This window comes from Mixophyes fleayi, chromosome 5 (assembly GCF_038048845.1).
Source record: "Mixophyes fleayi isolate aMixFle1 chromosome 5, aMixFle1.hap1, whole genome shotgun sequence".
NCBI classification, from domain to species: domain Eukaryota; kingdom Metazoa; phylum Chordata; class Amphibia; order Anura; family Limnodynastidae; genus Mixophyes; species Mixophyes fleayi.
The window spans coordinates 171282444-171305639 of NC_134406.1; the positions used below are offsets into that span (position 1 = coordinate 171282444).

Consider the following 23196-nt stretch of genomic DNA (forward strand, 5'->3'; position numbering starts at 1 on the left):
GGTAAAAGCATGACACAGAGGGGTTAAAAAATGAGGGGGGGCACAGAGGGGTTAAAAAAAGGGGGCAGCATGACACAGAGGAGTTAAAAAATGAGGGGGGCACAGAGGGGTTAAAAAACAGGGGGGCAGCATGACACAGAGGGGTTAAAAAACGGGTCAGCATGGCACAGAGGGGTTAAAAAGGAGTGGAGGCATGGCACAGTGGGATTGAAAAAGGGGGGGAGCAGCATAGTATAGTGTGATGAAGGGGAGCCAGGTGAAGGGGGCAAAAGCAGCATGGAGGGCGCAGTGTGATCATAAGGCATGGCGATGATGAAGGAGCACATTATTGTAATATTGGAGCTGGAGGAAGGCCTAATTATTAATCGTGGGTGGTATTGATTTAACGCCAGGGTTGTTTGGAATTATCTAAATGTAGCCATTTTTTTCCAAATAGGGCCCCCAGCATTCCAGGATACAGACAAGCCGCAACTAAAGAAACATGCAGCCACAGATGGTGAAAGTGAGAAGAACAGGTACGAGAGAGCAGGACAGTATGTGAAATGTTGTGATTCTAGTAGGGACAATGGCAATTTTTGGTGAGTGTTGTGCCCAATGTAAGGTGCAGGGCAAGACTGAACTCTTTGTGTACACACTGCATTCTTTGTATACTACACTGTGGTGCTAGATGTCCTGAAAGTCAGGAGTGCTTGGACATATGTGACGCTCTGGCGAATTGAGAGGCTAGTGATTTTGATGTGCTAGCCCCGCCCCAATGGCGCATTTGCCACGCCCCCAAATGCATGACCACACCTCCGAAAAATGTTGCGCCGTGAGGCGGCGCAATTTTTTTTTAGCATACTCGACTATAAGAGGGGCCCTGAATTCCTCTTGGCAGCCCTGGGCTGAAGTGCTTGCTTTGTAAAACTGTACCTGCTACCTCTTATGTTTCTGTATGAGTAAAGCTTTTTAACATATGAGTGGGAGGTTTCAAGAACAATGCCATCTTGCACCACTTTTCTTTTCTGCCACTACTGTGTGGCAATGTGTCCTAGATGTGCTATGAACTGCCGTTTGTGTCGTTGTTCAGTCGCTTAGCATCCAGCCAGCTTGCTGCAGTCTTTGTCCGAAAGTGTATGAAAAATAATATTGTGACCTGTGAGGTCGGCAAAATTGACTGGATATGACTGGAAATTAGTGTTATTTAGGTTAATAATAATGTAGGAACAAACAAAGAGCAAAATTATGTGATGTTAGCATATTTTAGCAATTTTTCAAAAAAATACAGATCCAAAACCAAAACACAGGGATCAGTAAACATTTCTAATATGGTGCCACAAGATAAACCATAGAGTTTCATATAGCCTAAAAATTGCAAAATACATACTATCATAGAGAGGGTTTGGACGTGCCCTTATCTATATACCCTCTGAATGAATTAGGAGAAGGCCCTAGGGAACATGTTGCCAGGAGCCAGATCTCGTTCACTCTCTGTATTACTTGAACTATGGAATGCTCTGTACTTCACTCCTTGTAGTTTCCACATCTGTCCTCATCTGATAAAGATATGTTCAGGCAATAAACAGCAGTAGCTAGTTTCCTGTAAAACCATGAATGTGTGCTACAGTGATATGTAAGCTTTTTAGAATGAACCTTTAAAGGACATTAAGGAGTAGATTTATTAAACCTTCTAGAAAGGAAAAGTGGAGGTGTTGCCCATAGCAACCAGTCAGATTCTTGCTATCATTTGTTTAGTACATTATAGAACATGATAGTTTGAATTTGATTGGTTGCTATGGGCAACACCTTCACTGTCCTTTTTAGAAAAATTGATAAATCTATCCTTAAGGGCAGGGGAGGGCTAGCAAATTTTGCCCGGGGGGCAAGACTTGACTCAGCAGCCAATTTTAAGGGGAAAAAAATGCAGGTGGCCCAGTGACGGAGCCCTAGGTAGCCCATTATGGGACAGGCCCGGGGGCAAATGCCCCCATGCCCCCAGCCCAACCTGCCCCTGCTTAAGGGAGAAGCATAAAAGTGGAGAGATACACACAAGGAAGTGTAAAGTACAAATGAGAACATTCTAACAATGTAAGAGATTAGTGATGTGAAAATTTAGATATATGTGAAGACGCATGTCATGGATGAAAAGGGGCATTCTGAAGAAGCAATTTAATAACATAACCTATGTATAAAGTCATGGAACTTACCTGACATAAATTAGAATTGACCACTATGCAGATAAGTCTAGGAGCCAAGATCTCGATATAAGGATTAAATTATATAGGCATGGCCACTAGTGTTTTTCATTACTGATATTAAGCGCTGACAACTGGACACTAGTTTACAAAAATGCCCAAAAGTCAGGTTTCACTAATAATTATTTGTGAATAGCCCATACAGGGCATATCACAATTTTACCAATGAGCATGTGCGATGCCTTTTTCCAGCCCTGACTAAAATGATATTAAATGTAGTTTAATTCAGTAACTGTGCTCCCAGTTTTGTTCATGTATATGAAAGCTTTATTACTACTCCTGTTTTCTTTGTGAGGACACTGTTCTCCGACACTAACTTGTCACATGTCAAGAAGCACATTCTGCTAACTAAAAAAACTGCAAGGGTCATTCCCTTGGGGCAAACCTGGCCTTGACCAATTCTTCATGCATTCAAAACACTGGTGACTAATGTCTGTAGATTTGTTTTCTTTAGTGCAGCTGTCTTTCTAATATGGATGACAAATAATATGGCTGCATCTAACCAGACCAAGGCAAAAGTCCACAACAGAGATTCTATATGATTAAAAATGACATATTGCTGTCCCTATTATTTGGCAATAGGGCATTATTGACTTTTATACTTGTACGTCCTGTCCTTTTTGTGAAAATAGCATAAGTAGCAAAATGTATGGTGATATATATTGCCAAGCATTGAAAGTAATAATGTCAAGATACAAAGTAGTAGAAAGCTACAGTATACATAAATAAATGTATAATTCTGTTTTGCTTAATTATTGTTTAAACTTGGTGCTAAACCCACTGTTTTCCATGTCCAAATAACTTCCACTGACGGTGTACATCAGGAAGTCATACATTCAGTAGTCAAGAGCAACAAGAGATGCATTATTGAAAAACGTGCTTATACTAATACATAGCTTGTAGGTGTAATAATATTTATCAATAAAATATGTGATCATTAATAAACCAAATTTATACATAAAGCTGATGATTACATTCGGCAATAATATAAGTGTAGTAGTACCTTTTCCTCTTGTGGTTGCTGTGGTGGCTTCTTCCATCAGAGTTAAGACTGTCTTGTAATATTCACTTTTTAAAGACAACCCTCCCCCTTCCCTCCCCTTTAACCACCATGGTCTATTTTTTTTCTCTTCTCTCTGATCTCCACCCATTCCAGCTGGTTAATTATTGTCACATTGCACTCCTGCTTTCAAAATAAGCTAATAATGTGGTCCCTGACTGTAAAGAGGAAACAGATGACAATTATTGCCACAAACAGGACAACTTTTGTTGCTCTGGCAAATACTTTTACAATTTGTGTTTAATGGAATACATGCAACAGTCTAACATGACAGAACTATGCACGGAATGAATATATATTATACTGTGCAAATAATAATGCAACTATAAAATATATTTAATAAGTGTACTAATATAGTAAAAACCTTTAATAATTATCATTGAAAATTATTTTAGCATTACCAAAATGAAACATAAAACTAAATTGACATAGATCATACCTACTAATAGAAACATAAATTCATTGCTTAAATTACATTTAGACCTGTTTATTTATATTATTCTTATGACTTCATAGTAGCAGTAAAAATAATAACAACAATAACGAAAAATAATTAAATACATTTTTTTAGTGAGACTTATGTGTGCGTAATTCTTGTTGCTTACCACAAATCACCTTAAATGTAAGAGAACTTTATAAGCAGAATTCAGTGAAAATTTTCAGAAACTGAACTCTTCTTAATTAAAATTCCACGATGCTACCCGTGTTTCCAGATATATTTTACTACTGAATCTAGAGCATGTTTTTAATGCTAATCTTTGTTTCTACAGTATAAATGATAGAGCTGTTGGCATTTTCACAACTGGAATGAGGAATCGTAAATTGTACAGCAGGACAATTTAACACATGGCTGCTACTTTTTACAATAATGTTAGCTAACTGCCGAATCCTGTGGAATTTCTAGTTATAGCGTGTGGTGGTGCGCACCAATGTATTCATTCTATGTAAGAGAAAATATATAAATATTAGATTGCTAAAAGGTGGATGTAACATTGCCACTGTGTTTGCAAAGCTCCAATGATGACATTTGCTCTCCTATTCTGCAAAGTTTACGTTTTTGGGCAATTTCTTTAGCCACCTCCTCTGTACTCTTTGCCCTTCAGTCATTCTTAATTTTTAGTTCAGTTTTGTTCTTCACAGCAATAGTGTAATAAGGAAAAGATGAACAATTTGTTTTGTTGTTTCTGGACGTTTTGAAAACATCTGTTTTTCACATGAGATGGGATTTAATAGCATTTTGGAAACAGTTGCTAATGCTTAACTATTTGATACCCTATGAATGCAGGCACACTTGGGGGGGGGGGGGGGGTTGCCAGTTGCCCAGAAACCTCCCTTCCCATACCTACTAATGGTGTTCTCAAGGAGCCAACAAGAGGCACAGTTTGTGGTTTAGTGGCTGGTTCCTGCCTGGAGAGATTATCCTGATCCGTTCCTCTTCTCCTTTTGCGCCCTCATCCCTGACTGCATATCACATGTGGGACGCACACCACATGACATGTACACAACCCAACTTCACGTGTAGGAAGCCAGAATATTCTGCCAGTGCCAGATGATAGCAGGTAAGTGTGGGGTAAGGGGATTGTCACTATTGTTTTATGTGCTGTATTCTTTGGTGAGCTGTATGTGAATCAATTTCTCCTAATGGTTCCTTAACGATACTACACATGCACTCTACGGTAATTACATGCAATTGCAGTCCATTCAGTGATATGTTTTGATGAAAGTTTCCCAATGTTATGGAATCTATTTGGAACCTGATGTGAGCCTGAGGTGTGATACTATACAGGTTTACATTGATCCAAAAGGTGCAGAGTACGGATTGCAACTAATATACTTGGTGTGCCCTATATTTGTTCAGGTGTGAAAATTTATTTTGTAATTAATAAAAATCTCCCATCTGAAGTATGCTTTAGATAAGAATTAAGAATTAAATATATGATGGTTTAAATATTGTGCTGTAGGTCAATATACACTTATGTGATTTTCATCTGGATATCATATTTTTCACATGCATGGAAATACTTAAAAAAAAAATTGGTGTAAATGTGTTACATAATGTAATGTGAGTATATTTGTGGGCTATTCATTTAATGGTGTGATTAGGGTGGTGGCTAAGTATTTAATAGTCGGTCTGAGCTATTAATTTATTGGTGAAAGCTATTTAATAGTGGTGTTATGGCGGTATCATGGTGGTGCCTATTAAGTTAAGGTGGAGTAATGGGAAAATTAATTTAATGCTCCAGTGGTTTGAGAATTTAGGTACAAGAAGAGCTATTTATTTAATTCTTTTACATTGGGCATGTGTTGATGGGGGGATTATTAAATATGAACGCTATTAGTTTAATGTTGGGGCTGGTTGCAGGAAGGGAGGGCTAATTATTAAATTTATTTATTTATTTATTTAATACCGGGGTTGGTAAGTGGGAAGATGGCCTAGAGTGTTCCCTTATTGCTAGGTTTTCCATATTTCATGTACGTATCCTTTTCCCAAACAGGGCCCCAACATTCCAGGATACAGACAAGCAGAAACTGAGCTAAAGAAACCACCACCAGCAGCAGGTAGTGAAAGTTGTGTGCACCTAATAGCAGTGCACACAGCATGTGTATATAGCCATGACCCTTACATGCTGGTTGAACGAGACCAGCATATATGAAGATGTCCGATGTAAGAGAAATTAAAATAAATAATTTATAATATAGGACCTGATGCAGAGTTGACTGCAAAATTGGGTGCAATTTAGGAAAAAAGTTGCATGCAGAAATAGCATATTTATGGGTAAAGTATGATGACACGTCAGTCATCATCATCTTCATCTTGATGATAACTGATGTTAAATATAGTTTTTCATCTGAGAAACTAAATAATAAAAAAAATTGACCCGAAGTGTTGCCAGCACCAACACTCATAGCCTAGACTGGAGTCCCCACAAAAAAGTTGCTACCAGCATTTGGGTATGACAGGCTGGGTGGGTGACACTACAACAGGAAAACCTGGGGTCTCTGTGAGGAAACCACCCTTAGCTGGGATGGTGGTTACCCTTCATGGGATATAACTCATTCGGGTAGATCAGAATATATCCAAAATAAGGCTTTATTATGACAACACAACACCATAAGATGTTTACAAGGTACAGGGTAAATGGTAGCGTGTGCCCTCCAGCAGCCTCTTGCAGTCAGCACTCCAAAGTAGCAATCTCAATATCCTTCAGAGTCTTATCCTCCCACAGTATTACTGCTACCCTATAACTAGACAGTTTCTATGTTGCCCAGCTTGACATACTGGCACATGTCCTGGTAGGGTTTCCTTTGGTGGAACTGCTATCCCTGGCCCAGAGTCCTTTTTGCTGATGTCTTGTTCTCTTGTACACCAGAATCATCCACGCTAGAAACAATCTATTGACATTCTGCCCTCCTTATATACCTGGCTGTCTACACAGGGAGTAGGGTCAACATGTCCCACTCTCCTCCTTTTCGCATGAGTCAGGGGACACTTTAACTGTTAGACATACTGGGCCTGATTCATTAAGGAAAGTAAAGCAATGCATAACTTTGTACCTTGGCAAAACCATGTTTCATTGGAGGGGGAATGTAAATTTCAAATGTGATGGCAGATTTATAGTTGGGGTAGGGCATGTTCTAGATCAACTTTAAATTTCAGTGTACAAATAAACTATCAAGTATTTGTGTGCTACATGAAAAAACAGCCAGTATTTTCTTTATGTGCAAAATAATAAAAACATTTGCACCCCTTGTATTGCAACATGGTTTTGTCCAGAAAACTTGAGTAAGAAAACTTTTCAACTTTTTGCTTAACTTTCCTTAATGAATCAGGCCCATTATCACAATTAAAGTAATAACTAACATAAAATCATTTATATGCTGCACCCTGATGCTGCCCTAGATGTGCATTACCAGCATCGGACTGGCCCACAGGGGTACCGGGAAAATCCCCGGTGGGCCCCACTGCCCGAGAGTCTCTCACCTACCCTAGGAGGGCAGGATGCAGACTATGCACTGCTCCCTGCACAATGAATAATAACTGCGACGGCGCGGCAGTGCGAATTGGTAGATCATATGTGTGTCAACTGACAGGAGCAGGGAAAGAGAGAAGAGAAGATGCTGACAGGTAAGTAAACTTACTCAGAGGTTAGAGAGTCCTGGGGGGAATGGACTTGAATTGTAAGTCACTGTTGGTAGTATAAAGGCAGTGAGACAGGTGGGTGCCATTACATATGTGCTTTACTAGATGAAAAAAACTAGGATTGTTTCGTAGTGCAACATACCCTATTGTGTTCTACTAATACTGATGAATTAAGCTGACACAAATTAATGATAAATGTTGCATACAGGCAATCAGAGGCTGTGCTGATGGGGTCTACATTCTGCAGGGCGCCGTCAAATGAGTGTCCATTTTTTGAGTGATTTATCTATTTTCAAAAACACTTACTTCTATACAATGTTTGTATTAGGATAGACACATGTGAATTAGTGCATGTCTAAGGGGGGTATTCAATTGTTCCTCCGGGCGCTGCCGGAACGAGCGTGTTAAAACTATTACCGTTTATACGGTAATTACTCGCTCAATTTCAGCTCGCAGCTCCCTGAGCAGCGAGCTGAAATTGAGCAAGTAAATTACCGTATGAACGGTAATTACGCGCAATATTACCAGATAAACGGTAATAGTTTTAACGCGCTCGTTCCGGCGGTGCCCGGAGGAACAATTGAATACCCCCCTAAAAGTGTTATATATACTGTATATAATATAGTGTTGTTTTTAATTCATAACATTGTGAAATAGATTATTTTGTGCTTATAGTAGTGCAAATCAAAGTACATTTGAGGGTTCGACTTTTAGTCATTCGCTCTGTAGTATTTGAGCCACTAACATAATAACTTAAAGAAACAAAAAATAATATATAATCAGGCGCTAAAGGATAAATAGCTAACAATAACCTAATAGGGTCAAATGCAGCTGGAGATGGGCAAGGTCACACCCACAACAACTGTATACACAAAAGAGAAAAACCAGGGCAATATGGCACTCAGGAAAAAAAAGTAAAATATAGAATATTTATTAATAGATCAAGCCGGCATGTAGGAGGGGATTGGGTCCTGTGTGCAAGTGGAGGGGGGAGAGGAAGAGAGAAGGGTATGTACTTCTTCTGCAGATACCGGAGTGAAGGAAGAGAAGGAGGGTGAGCTAGCAGGAGGGGAGGGGAGAAAGGAGCTAGCAGCAGCAGAGGAGGGTGAGAAGGGGGACAGAATGGGCATGGATAGGGGAGAGGGTGGGGTAAGAAGGGACTGCTGAGAGATGTCATGACGTATAGACTCAATCTTGGAGGTGAAGTGGCTAGCAAAGTCGACAACAGAGAGCGTGGGGGGGAGTGGGAGTGGGAGAGTGGGAGAGGGGGAGGGGAGAGGAGGGAGTTGAAGGTGGAAAAAAGTCGATGGGGGTTGGAGGATTGGGAAGAAATGAGAGCTTTAAAGAAAGATTGTTTAGAGAGGGATAGGGCCGAACTGTAAGAAGCAAGCATGAACTTGAAGTGGAGGAAGTCAGCATGAGTGCGTGACTTTCTCCAAAGCCGTTCTGCACTGCGGGAGCATTTTTGAAAAATTGCATATGCCAGGAGAATGTTACTTGCGTGACAGCATTATGCCAACTGTGAAGTTTGGTGGAGGAGGGATAATGGTATGCGGCTGTTTTTCAGGGTTTGGGCTAGGCCCTTTATCTCCAGTGAAGGGCAATCTTAATGCTTTAGCATACTAAGTCATTTTTGATAATACTATGCTTTCAACTTTGTGGCAACAGTTTGGACAAGGCCCTTTTCTATTCCAACATGACTGTGCCCCAGTACACAAAGTAAAGAGTACAAAGACATGGATTGATAAGTTCAATGTGGAAGAACTTGACTGGCCCACACAGAGCCCTGACCTCAACCGCATTGAACACCTTTGGGATTAACTGGAACAGAGATTGAGAGCCAGGACTTCTCGTCCAACATCAGTGCCTGACCTCATAAATACTATACAGAATGAATGGCCACAAATTACCACAGAAACACTCCAACATATTGAAGAAAGACTTCCAAGAAGAATGGAAGTTGCTATTGCAGCAAAAGGGGGACCAACTCCATATTAAAGTATATGTATTTGAATACAATGGGCCTGATTCATTAAGGAAAGTTAAGTAAAAAAATAAGTTTTCTTGCTCAAGTTTTCTGGACAAAACCATGTTGAAGTGCAAGGGGTGCAAATGAGTTTATTATTTTGCATATAAGGAAAATATTGGCCATTTCTTTATGTAGGACACAAATACTTGATAGCTTATTTTTACACTGAAATTTAAGGTTGATCTAGGACATGCCCTACCCCAAATATAAAGCTGCCATCATATTTTAAATGTACCTCCCCCTCCAATGCAACATAGTTTTGCCTGACTTACTTTTGCTTTACTTTCTTTAATGAACCAGGCCCAATTTCATTACAGTCCTTCTTGGTGTAATGGTCAATACTTTTGTCCACATAGTGTATCTTAACAGTCACTCAGACATTGTTCTGATTACTAGCTACTCGGATCTATGACACACAGCATAACAATGGACATTTTAAAGAAATGGTAGTTAACTTAGCTAGCTCAAATACCTTAGCTAACACAACTTTCCAAGCTGTCATTCAATATGCCTTCTGCTGTCCTGTTATTTCACACAATATGGCACAGTCTTTATATTTCTACATACATACATTATTGCAGGTAATAGCAAGGGCAAAATGTATCTAATAACAAGAAATAAGAATACACATAATACACAGATCCTCTGATTGTGTATACTTAGAGTGGGCCAAGGATTAAAAAGTACAATAAACTGAGAGAAACGGTGATGAATAAAAGTCTTCAGTACAGTTGGACCCAGTTTCATAACAGTCCTATAACAGTCTGTAGAGCTCCGTGCTGAATTATCTGTCCAACACAAAAAATGCACCCCCCTCGTAGAACAAAACAGTCCTGTGCTGTTTTGTTCTACGAGGGTGGTGGGTGTGGTGCAATAAAGTTTACATGGTTAAACCAGTATTTTGCACTACAGGTCCCAGCAATCCCTGTAATGCCTGCATTGTTTGCGTACTTGTGTAACCCTACCCATGGCTGATTGAGCATGCTGGCACTTGTAGAACTACGTTTGCATGCCCTTCCCTCCATTCTTCCTGTCCAGTCACAAGCATCAGATATGAGCAACTCTGCATTCTCTTTGGGGGAATATACAGTGCATAATGTACACTGCTGAAACTGGCGTTAGTTCAGCATCATGCAAATTTATGTGTGTGGTAAGAGAAATAATGTATGAATAATCATGTTTAATAATATAAAAAAATGCATATCCTTTGCTGTAGTAGTAGTCTCACAAATGAACATATATGCACTGTATCAAAAACTTGATTTTATCTTAACCTTTAAACTCATTGAAAGAAAACAGCAAATAACTTTTCCTCTATATCTTAGAAAATCCTCTTCTACTATTCTTATTTTCATGTTTTTATGTTAAATGCATTTTTTGTGTTGATGACATGTAAAAAGCAACTACTTTTCATTTTCATTGTTATCTGAGGTAGTACATTTGTTGGATTCTTGTGGTTTTCCACATATTAAAACTGGAGTCCACAACAAGGGAGGAAATAGTATAAGGGAAGTGATAACAATATCTAAAAAGAACAGGCCTCTTACCAATAAGACCAAACAGCAAAAATATGTGCACTGACAGTTGTCAAACAAAATTTAAACAGAAAGAAGAGAAAATAAAAGAACAATCCTTCCCTGCAAAACACAAATAATTCAAATGCTCAAATTTCATCTTCATTGCTTGGTGTCATTTTGCAGAGCCTTATTTAATGGATTCCACAGCAGCAATGGCTTAGTTATGTTCTGCAAAGTCTTAGGAGGAGATTCAGTTGCCTGCGATGTGGTGCGTGGAAATCACGCTGCGAACATTGCTAATTTTGCCTTGCACCTCTATGGGGTGTGAGGAAAAATGAGCAGAGATTTCTGACAAATCTCCATTGCAAAGTTTGTTGCAGACGTACCGGAGACACCTCTGGCCTGATTCATTAAGGAAAATTAAGGTTCCATGCTGTGGGGTGCTTTAACAGTATTGATTTTTGCTGCCTTACAGTGCATGGAGCTCCGCTGAAGATCTGGGTCCTGGGCCACTCGTTTGTGTTTTGGGCTGCTTTCCATCGAGCGGCTGCCGATACATCTGTTCTCACACCCAGTATAAGTATATTGGGTGGGATGATGACGGTTGATGTGGCTGAGCTTTAAAGGACTACTGTCCAAGGAAATAGCGGAACATGGGGTTCCCCATATTCTCGTTGTTTACCTGGGAGGGAACGCTTTTGGGAATACCAAATCTGTGGATTTGATCCTACTAATACAGTACGTCCTAGTGTGGGTGCATGCCTACTAGCCTAATCTGTGCCTATGCTGGTCCCACATAGTGCCTCAGCTAGTGTGGTGGCTAGTGTGGTGGTCCTTTTCTGACCGACAGGTAGTTGACCGTTCCTGCAGGAAGGCGAAATCCGTGGTTGCCTGATTTCTTAGGTCCATAGGGGGTTTTTGATTGTGCACCTGGAGATTAGGTTCCAGAACCCCGGCCTCTATAGGCCCGGTGGGCCTATAGAGGCCCGATGATTTACGTGGTTTTAGGCACATCGGTTAGCGAGTAATATGGTGGCGGGCCTAGGTTTGGGAGGGAAACTGGCGTGGAAGGAGAAAACTGTACAGGCGACAAGCAAGGTTGGCAAACCGTACATTAATGGTAATGATACATTTGGAACCCGTTCACTTCAAATATGCGGTTAGGATAGGTGCAAGTACAGCCCCTGGGGCCTGACTTGCAGTGCATTGCGATTAGCCCAAAAGGGCTTGGTCTCCAGAATGGTTGGGGTTTATTATCCCACTTTAAGGATACATACAACAGTGAGCTTAGGTACAATGATGGATAGATACAAATATTCCGAGGATAGGAGACTCATGATGGGACATCCTGATTAGTATTAGTAGCCAAAGCTGAGTACAATTTTCTCCCTCCACCATATCAGTGCAAGGTTAATTCAATAAACTGAGTTAATTTGCCAGCAAGTCGCTGTGGTGTCTCTTTTTACATAGCACAAGTGTTAAGGTTAAGGTAAAGGTTTATGGTTATGTTATCAAGCACTAAGCATTTTATATGTTTTAGGATAATCATGTCTACCTTTGTGGGGTTGAATTTACTACAAGTAATTCACATCTAGGGCAGCATCAGGGTGCAGCATAGAAATGGTTTTATGTTAGTTATTCATTTAAATGTGATAATGGGCCTGATTCATTAAGGAAAGTTAAGCAAAAAATTTAGTAACTTTTCTTACTCAAGTCTACTGGACAAAACCATGTTGCAATGCAAGGGGTGCAAATGAGTTTATTATTTTGCACATGAAGAAAATACTGGCTGTTTTTAATGTAGCACACAAATACTTGATAGTTTATTTGTACACTGAAATTTAAAGTTGATCTAGGACATGTCCTAACCCAAATATAAATCTGCCATCACATTTTAAATTTACCTTTCCCTCCAATGCAACATGGTTTTGCCTTACTTACTTTTGCTTAACTTTCCTTAATGAATCAGGCCCAAATTCATTACAGTCCCTGTTGATGTAAAGGTCAAGCATCCGAATACTCTGTCCATATAGTGTATCTTGACAGTCACACAGTCATAGTTCTGATTACCAGCTACTGAGATCTATGACACACATCATAACAATGGACATTTGGAACAAATGGTAATTACCTTAGCTTGCTTAAATACCTTAGCTAACACAATTTTCGATCCTGGCATGCAATATGGCTTCTGCTGTCCTGTTATTTCACACAATATGGCACAGTCTTTATATCTCTAATACATACAATATTAAAGTTTATGTATTTGAATACAATAGGCCTGATTCATTAAGGAAAGTTAAGCACAAAATTGAGTAAGTTTTCTGAACAAACCCATGTTGCAGTGCAAGGGGTGCAAATGAGTTTATTATTTTGCACATAAGGAAAATACTGCCTGTTTTCTCATATAGCACACAAATACTTGATAGCTTATTTGTACACTGAAATTTAAAGTTGATCTAGGACATGCCCTACCCCAAATATAAATCTGCCATCACAGTTTAAATTTACCTCCCCCTCCAATACAGCATGGTTTTGCTTTACTTGCTTACTTTTGCTTAAATTTCCTTAATGAATCAGGCCCCTTGTCCCTAACATATGTGTGGACCCTGCTATAGATGGCTGTATTCTCACAGCGCAGCATCTCTGACCCTGTGAACCTGCTAATCCTACCCTGCACGCAGGGCACACCCCTCTCCTGGTAACCCTGCTTGCACACAAAATACTTGCGTAGAATCTTTACAAGCTTGCGCGGGCAGACAACAGAAATATCAGTCTCCATGCTGGTACTCTTCCATTCAGAAAACACAGGCATTTTATCCGAGAGCCGTCATCATATCCAGACAAGGAAGCCGGGCCCTCCAGAGCCAGATCGGACGGGGAACCACTGCTGCGATCATAGTCACCATTGTAGTCCATGATCTGGTCAAACAGGTAATCTGCTGGGAGAGAATGATTAGTATCACTGTCATCAAACAGACGCAGTGACCTTTGCGACCAAGCTGACCCAGAGGAGGTCACACTGGGCCATCCCTCATTTGCCACAGATGTTGCGCGGGAGTGGCTGCAGCCAGTGCTGTCAGAGGGCTGGATACAAGAGGTCCTGGGCTGCGACTCTCTGACCTTACTTGCGCATCCTACCCAGGTGCACCAGATGCTGCCTCATTTACACGGGCAGCAGCACGGGGCCTGGGAATCCGACTAGCGTGCGCTATGCTAAGTGTAGGGGCTAATGTTTCAGCATCCATCAGAGGGAGGGGGGCCACATTACTACCTGCTGGACAATCGTGGTACGTGGGCCTAGTGCACTCCCTTAGATACCGTGCTGCATCCTAGTGGCGCTGGGACCTGCTACCACCCCGGCCATATCCCTGGCTTGGAGTCTAGCGCTCTCTACAGACCCCTTGCCAGTATAAGGAAGTCCGGAGGGTTCTAGCACCCACAGAATGAAGTATGTTACCCCCAGTGCTAAGGGATTGCTGGATCCTAGTGCCCCTTATACAATCCCCGCGCTCCCTTTGGCACCTGGGGGCCTGGAATCCCTCATGAGTTTGCTGGGAATATAGGGCTGCCACAGCCACAACATGGCTCCTATCCCTGAAGTCTAGGTGCATGACATTGGTGGCGTTTCGCTGTGTGAATTCGATCTCCTAATATATTTTATGATGTTTTTGGCTGGATCGCTTATAAATAAACTATTTGTGGCTGGATCATGTAGAATTAATTTATTGTAGAAATGTATTTCAATCAGAGGGGCAGGTACCAATGTATAATTGCAAATGCACTTATCGTGTTGGGATGTTTTATGTAGGGAAATGATTTGTTTGGGTTTTTGTAACTTTTCCAAGTCAGCAATAGAGTGGTGGAAATGTGTATTCCGCAACGTCTGAGCTATTTTTAGTATCAGGGTACAATATATGTTTTCCAAAACATAGATTTAAATACAATTCATACATAACAAAATTTACACTTATCTGTGATTTCCTAAAACTTGCTGTTATTTCCTGCGTCCTGTTTTAGACACAGAGGAAATCTAGCAGCAAGTCTAATTAAACCTTCCTGTGCCTTCAGGTGTGTTGGACACTCACACATCAAAAGGTCTAATTAGCATGAGATTAACATGGGTCCCTTCTTCAGACAGTTACAGAATACACATTTCCTTCACTCTATTGCTGACTTGGGAATTCCAAAAAAAAGGTTACAAAACTCCAAACAAGTCATTTCCCTACATAACACATCCCAATGTTACACGATCAGTGCATTTGCAATTATACATTGGTGCCTGCACCTCTGACTGAAATACATTTCTACATTAAATTATTTCTACATGATCCAGCCACAAATAACTTATTTATCAGTGATCCAGCCTACTTCCCCCCCCCCCCCCCCGCCCCTTGTCCATGCGGGCAAACAATGTGCCATGTCCCCACGATTTGGTTCCAGGTCCTGCAGTCTCTTAGAGTTACCGGAGGTGACCCGGAGTATCCAGCTCTTCCTGCCATCCGTCCGCATTACTGTGACCCTTTACTTGCTTGTGAATTATGTCAAAGTCATAAATTTGAAGTGCAAGGCTCCAGCGCAAAAGTCTGCCATTTTCCCCTGAGGTGTGTTGTAGTCACTTTAAAGGATTATGATCAGTCACTAGAGTAAAATGTTGTCTGTACAAATAAGGTTGAAGACCAGGTTTCCTACTGAACTGAGTCGCAAAAGGCCACAGCACTGCCTCAAGCTGCTCCCTCTTGTGGGTACTCAACTGCTCATTCCAGCCCACTTCTTCTATACCACCTTCACCTCTGGCTTCCGTGAGGAGGTCAGGTAGTGGATTACTTTCTGGTTCCTCAGTTGGTAAGCAGCAAACTGCTGCTATCGATTCCACACGCTTGTGGATGCCCGTAAGGGGTCCAGTGATGGCAGTAGCTTTAGCCCCTCCTACTGTGGTTAGAGGGCGCATTCGGGATAAAGAAAGGGAATGGTGGCACAGTAAGCCCAGCCGTTTCCCAGCAACAACAGACAGGGTGGCATAGGCGGTCCATCCTGTCACAATGTTAATTTAGGTAAACATTTTGATTTTATCATGGATCTTAATTCCTATTAAAGGAATTAGAATTGTGCCCAATCCCGAGTATAAATCTCTATGTAGGTAGTCAGCAAATCACCCCCTACACTATAGTGCATACAGGGACTCATTTACAAAACTGGCTTACAATCCCTGCTAATGATCTAGGGAGGTAGAATAAAGCTAATACCTACTATAAGTGAATTTATTAAGGGATGATTATTACATGCCATAAGGTAATTTGTTATGCAATATTACAATACACAGCTGCAAATTTGCAAGTTTCAAAAAAAATGTTTATACTTTTATTTTATTGGTCTGTTAAAATATACAATTTAAGCTACATTACTATATTTTTGTGTCTGGTAGTATAGTTTATTGTTATGTAAGTAAAGTCATTTTGTAATGTTAAATATAGCATCATTGGAAACATTATTGGGTTTTTTTTTTTTTATCAAAAAATGCTTTTAGAATTTAAAGTTATAGGCAACATTAATTGTTAAGTTTATATGCTCTGTTTAGTGTGCTGGGTGCACTCCTTACCAAACCCTCTCCTAGGCAAAGAATATGCTGAACACTGTCTTTGGATTTAAATTCCATCAGTGTGTAGTTAAGTAAACCCCCTTTGCATTAATGGTGACATCTACTCAATAAATAGTATTCATCTAAATGTAGGTTTCTCATTGCTTTGATGCAAATTTTAATCTATATGGATACTTCCTTAGCATGAAGAACTTTTCTTTCCTAAAATTAGTAGTCATGCTTTGAGGCAGCACAGTGGCACAGTGGGTTTTGGTTTTGTCCCACAGTCTAAAAACATAATTGGCTTTCCGACAAGAGGGGCCAAGTTGACTGTCTCACCCTCTGCAAAAAAAAAAAAAAGTTAAGTGTTTTGAGTCCTATTGGGTAAAAGCGCTATATAAATATATAAGTATTATTAAGTATTATAATAATAATAATTGTCTACTCATTTTAAGTTAGACCATAGTGTCATCACTTTCATCACTCATTCTCTTGGTGGTGCTGCAATTTGAGCATTTGATAGAACGTGTTGTTTCTGAGATACCCCAAAGCCTGTAAGAGTATTTTCTCTTGGTACTTTTTTCATCTGAGACACAAATTTCAGGTAATAAAAGTTTAAAAATCAATTGCACTGAAATGCAATTTTAAAACTTTAATTTGTTTGTGAGATTCTGAATAATTGAAACCTTCCTTGGTTAAGATTTCTCTTAAATGTAATTTACTGATAAACATTCCTGCTTGTATTTGGTTCAAACTTAATTCGATTTTTCAGAGAAAACAAACAACACAGAAAAAATATAAAAAAAGGGGCTACTTTTCTATCATACTTTATTACCATTGATCAAAGCATCTTGGGCTGAACACAAATTGTCTGAATAATCCATAGGTCCATTTTAGATGTGAGTTTACTGGTCAGTAGTTTCCAGGATGATCCCTAATACATTTTCTATAATAACAAACTCACCTTTCCAAGTAAGTAAGCTAGTAAGTAAGTAAATAAAATGTTAAACACAAATCAAGTGGTGGAATACAGAAAAACTTGAAAAAATATTCAGTCTCATACCTTTTTTTAACTTAAGAATCTCATAGTCTGGAAGTGTTTAGTTTATATTAGGAGAATTTTTATTTGTCTCACATATTCATTAAGTAACCCCCATAAAGAAAGATAGTAGTAAGCCATAAAGTAATAACAAGGTAAAAAAGAATTACTGAACTATCCTATTTTAATGAGTATTTATCTTCTTGAACTGCGTTTGACAGCCTTAAGGTTCTATTAAATGTAAACACAGAGATGGAACAATAATTACCAATTCCTTCTTTCCGATTGCAAAAAAACTGGTCAGGTTAGTTGAAGAGCTGAAATAGTCAGCAATTCGGATGTCTTCTCTCAGATTTTCCATGTAATTAAATGAGGATTCTGATAGGTCCAATCAAGGATTGTAGAAAAGCAACCCCATAACATGATGGGCAGCATGGTGGCTAAGTGGTTAGCACTTCTGCCTCACAGCGCTGGGGTCATGAGTTCAATTCCCGAACATGGCCTTATCTGTGTGGAGTTTGTATGTTCTCCCTGTGTTTGCGTGGGTTTCCTCCGGGTGCCCCACACTCCAAAAACATACTGGTAGGTTAATTGGCTGCTATCAAAATTGACCCTAGTCTCTATCTGTCTGTCTGTCTGTGTATGTTAGGGAATTTAGACTGTAAGCTCCAATAAGGCAGGGACTGATGTGAATGAGTTCTCTGTACAGTGCTGCAGAATCAGTGGCGCTATATAAATAAATGATGATGATGATGATACCATGTTAAAACCATTATAATTCACAGTGGGGATGGTATTACCTGGCTGGTGTGCAGTGTTTGATTTGTGCCATAAAAGCACTCAGACCAAAAAGTTTCACTTTAGTGTATTCAGAATTTCTGCAGTACCTTAAACATGGAGTTTTGCAAACTCATTGTGGGTATAGATATGGATTTTCTTTCAGCCAGGGCTTCTTCCTAGTGATCATTCCATAATGACCCTTTTGGAATGCCTTGGATATTGATGACCAGTGTAAATTGTCTCCCTTCACAGGCATTGCCTTCTGTAGCTTGTGCAATGTCATAGTTTGCCTCAAAGTAACTTCTGTAAGAGGGGCCCTTCGTGTCCATCAAGTAAGCTTAAGAGGGGGGGGAGATAATCTAGGCAGTTCAGCTGTAATTTTATACTTCCTCCATGTATATACAATACTGTATTGAGCTCCTAGGCATGTTCAGTGCCTTTGCAATGGTATTTGACCCTTCACCAGATTTGTTACTCTTTTACAGTAATATCTATGACTTGTTTGGAATGCTTTTTTGTCTTCATGTTAATTTCTTTTATTTTTTTTTCAGATTTGGAGGGGTGATCTCTACAATGCTATAGGACCACATAGAGAGAGGGGTATTTATATTTACTAAATAATTGTGAACACTAAATTCTTGCACAGGTTGTGTCAAGAAACACATTGATTCTTTTGATGCAGAGTATTGCATATTTGCAAATTTGAGCTTGCAGATAGGTATGAATACTCTTGTCACGGAGCGTGTGTTTGGACTAGGCCTCGAAGCCCCGCTCTAGATAGACTTACCCTCAGAGAGGTGTGGAGTCTAATGGTAGAGAGGTATTCACCAGGAATCTCCGCAAGGGAATATGGACTTAGCTACTCTCTAGCCACAGGTCGCGGTCCTCTAAGGGGGATTAGAGCAGGGTGAGATGGAACCGTGGAGTGGAGCAGGACTGCTGAACAATAAATGCAGAGGTTTAGGTGAATGGCAGTGAACCAAAGCGTTGAGGTCATTATAAAGCAAATAGCTGAGAACAGGACTGATTATGAGGCACAAGGTTCCTGCAACAATACAGCAGGTCTTGATCGTGGAACAGGTAACACAGGATACCAACTGAGAGGTAGTGTAATGCAGAGAACTGATGCACTGAGATCCCTGGAAAGTGAATAGCTTGAGGACGGGACCGATGATAAGACACAAGGTTTTTACAATAATACCCCAGGTCTTGATTGTGGAACGGGTAGACAGGATACCAACTGAGAGGTGGTGAACTGTAGAGACCTGATGCGCTGAGATCCCTGGAAAGCAAATAGCTTGAGGATGGGACCGATGATGAGGCACGAGGTTCTTGCAATAATACCACAGGTCTTGATTGTGGAACAGGTAACACAGAATACCAACTGAGAGGTGGTGAACTGCAGAGAACTGATGCACTGAGATCCCTGGAAAGAGAATAGCTTGAGGACGTGACCGATGATGAGAAAACCGAGCCCACCTGAACTTAGGGGATCCGAGTAGGCTCGCGAGCCAGCTTATTACTTTTGTGCATCCTCGGTTCTGAATCGAAGCAAAAGGTCATTGTTGTGTTGTCGGATCTCGATGGTTTTGGATTCTATAAGTACCTCCCTCCCCAGGAGATCCAGTGCCATTGCTCATACAGGAGGGGTAGCAGTGTTCTTGTCACTTGACAAAAATTTACTGGAAATGATTGGAAATTAATGTTATTGAGGTTAATAATAATGTAGGGATAAAAAAAGAGCCAAATTATGTGGTATTAGCAAAAAAAATAAATCGAGATTTTATTTAAAAAAAAAAATCGGGACCCTAAACCAAAACCAAAACATGTAATGGCGGTTTTGCCAAAACCAAAACACAAAGTTAATCCAGATACAAAACCAAAACATTGGGGTCAGTGAACATCTCTAATTTTTAATGTTTTACTTCACTGTAATAGGGCAGAGGATGTAGACAATGGACTAGGTAAGGCAAGGTAAGGAGGTCAGTGCCTAGAGATGAAAATGACTAAGAGTTGGGTTTCTCTCTGCTCTCATTCTGTTGCTTAATAAAGAGGAGTCTGTAAGCACCTATCTGACTGGTATCACTTATCATAAAACATTGACAGTACCTTTGCATGTGCTGCTGCTCTGATTTGTGTGTCTTGTAAGTGATTATTCTGCTAGCTGTCATTATTTATATGTGTTGCTTTATCATTATTGCTCTTATGTGTGCTACTTGAGGTTTTTTTTTCGTAGTTGCTTCTGTGTGTAGATGCTTGCCATGGTTGTAATAAGGGACTATATAGAGAGCATGATGCTCATTATTAGAATTTTGGGAGAGAAAGATAGTGAGAAAATGTGTTCCTGTTGCTTTTAAAGGCATGTCCAGCAGGCTGCATAGTTACATGTGCACCATGATTTCAATGCTTGATATGTGCACGTGCACACTCAAATCTAGTGCATCCATGCAATAATTCCTTTGTTGGGGTTCTTTTGCTGTGTGTGCCGCATGATATCATCACAGGGACATGAAAGCATGTATTTCACTACAAGGTTAAATCAATCAACAGAATGGTTACAATCATTCCTTTGTAATCCCCATGTTGCTGGAAATACAACATAACAAGTTTTAATTCATCTTTGATAAAATGGGTCCCTGTTGCAATGTGCATCATCCAAAAGGGGAGCACTTCAGTGTAGCATTTTTCAAGTTTGAAAAAATACCACACTGATTCTGTCCCTGCTACTCACTATCTGTCAAATTATAGAGTATGATTTGGAAAAACCTCTGGAGAAACCTTAAGACTTGTGGTATAACACCCTAATTTTCCCATGGTGTTATATTGCTCATGTCAACCATTCAGCAATAAAGATTGTCCTTTCAAGTACCTTAGAAACAAGAAAAGTTCAAAAGTCTACGTTATTGTCCTCACTCCCCTTCCCCTAATAATTCTTTATTTGATGTTTTCTACAGATTTGTTGTTGTTCCACATGTTGGTGTATTGTATGGGGTTCATTTGCCAGTTTTTTTAGAAACAATCAGAAATCAATCTATAGTGTAGAGTGTCCTGAGTGTCATTACTTACCTTCTATTCCAATTTAGCATATTTATCTAGTACCTCACAAATTCTAAATGAAATCTGTGGTCCCAGAAATCTGGGACCTCTCCTGTTTCTGTGTGAGCTATAATAACACAGTACAATGTGACTGCAGCTTTTGAAGAACACTAACAGCCCTATTATTTCTATTTAAGCAATGAAAATTAGTGGGGATTACAAAAACAGTACTGTATATAGTGATGCAACAAACTGATAAGCCATGTAGTATAAAATATTTCTAATGTGAACATCTACATCCACTTGTGAGTAAGCATTCCTATGTGGTGAATCACAAAATATGGTTATAATTGTTTTTTATAATGTATAATCATGCAATGACTATGGCTATTATGTAAGAATTATTTTCTCATTTTCCATTTTACAAAGAGGATTATACATATGAAATTAATTCAGTCACGGAGAAATATGCGTCAGCAGCAGAGTGAGCTGCATAACTGAGAGGCCTTTCTCTCCTCAAGTAGTTTATTAGCTGGTGATTTGCAGTGTGCAGAATAGTGTAATACACAGTTCCATGAGAGTCTCTTATCTGCAAGGCTATCTGACTCAGAACAAGTCTGTTCTACTTATCTATTTCTTCCTTTGCATGCCCGCAGGAGTGATAGCATGGTTCACAGAGCTGGTATCTGACATTGCATAATGGTCTGAACATTGTGTGTCCTTCTGGTTTCAATTGAAATTTCTGTTACTTCAATAAATAGGAACAGTCATCCTTGAGACTATATTCCTGTCATTTCAGACTAAAAGATAAAAAAAGACTTTTTTCATACCACATTAATACAATACAATTTTGGTATGGCCCAGAGTCCCAAAGTGTATTTTGCACATTTATTCACATGATATTGTAACAAATCCATACTATTTATACAAAAATACAAAAATGTGGAAAATTACACATCTTACAACATACAAAAAAATGGTCAACATTTGAATTTCCAATGCTTTAAAGGGATTTTCCACATTTTAGTTAGCCTGTGATAAAATGTAGATTTTCCCCTCAGATAGCACTATAGTGAAATGCCATTCAACAAGAATAAAAATGATTCTAATTAAAATCATTATGCTGGGTACCACAACCTATTAGATTAACTCATGGTTTCCTGAAACATGACTTCTGCCTAAACTGTCTATTGAAGATGAAGAGATATTTGTTGCTGACATTCAGACATATGTTGTGCATACTGAAAGCCCTTAGCAATATCTGTAACAATAGTCATTGCAGTCCGGAACTTGTTTCTATGGTTAGAAATGTTGATAAGGAGTTTCTGTTCTTCAACTTCAACTGCCAATTTCAAGCAAAAGTCCTATTTCAAAGGTTAGGAGTCAATAGAGTAAATTGTGTTGCCCAGCAAAAAAATATTTTATTAGGCAAAATAATGTTGATAATTTTTGAGGTGCGTTACCCTTTAAGTAAAGGGTCATCTTTGGGAGCCCTACAATTTTTTCATTATAGCCACCGGATTAAAGATGCCAAATAAGACACATATCTAGCTTCTATGGACAAATGGTATGTTTCAGTGTGACACATTGAAGTGAAAGTTTGCAGGCACCGAATTAGGAGTCACTCTGCAACTTAAAACCCATCTATAGCATCTATAGCAGTGGTGTGGATTTCTTATTCATGAGGTTTAAAGCAAAAGCTCTCCAGTGAGTGCATTGCAGTTCTACCTAATGGTTGTTGTGGTGGTGGTGGTGGTGGTGGTGCGGGGGGAGTTGGTATGC

At 39.7% G+C, this 23196-nt stretch overlaps 1 protein-coding gene and 1 long non-coding RNA gene across 2 annotated transcripts in view; one reads left to right on the top strand and one right to left on the bottom strand.

The window, feature by feature from the left end:
* Positions 1-3297, bottom strand: part of F13A1 (coagulation factor XIII A chain) — a 151482-nt gene extending 148185 nt beyond the window's left edge. Inside the window, exon 1 of the mRNA XM_075213020.1 lies at positions 3238-3297. Within this exon, the coding sequence (XP_075069121.1) occupies positions 3238-3274 (37 nt within the window). The 5' untranslated portion in view covers positions 3275-3297. The remainder of the gene's footprint in view (positions 1-3237) is intronic.
* A 1477-nt stretch (positions 3298-4774) lies between these two features.
* Positions 4775-23196, top strand: part of LOC142157769 (uncharacterized) — a 63904-nt gene continuing 45482 nt past the window's right edge. Inside the window, exons 1-2 of the long non-coding RNA XR_012692617.1 lie at positions 4775-4853; positions 5790-5853. This is a non-coding gene — a long non-coding RNA (uncharacterized LOC142157769). The remainder of the gene's footprint in view (positions 4854-5789; positions 5854-23196) is intronic.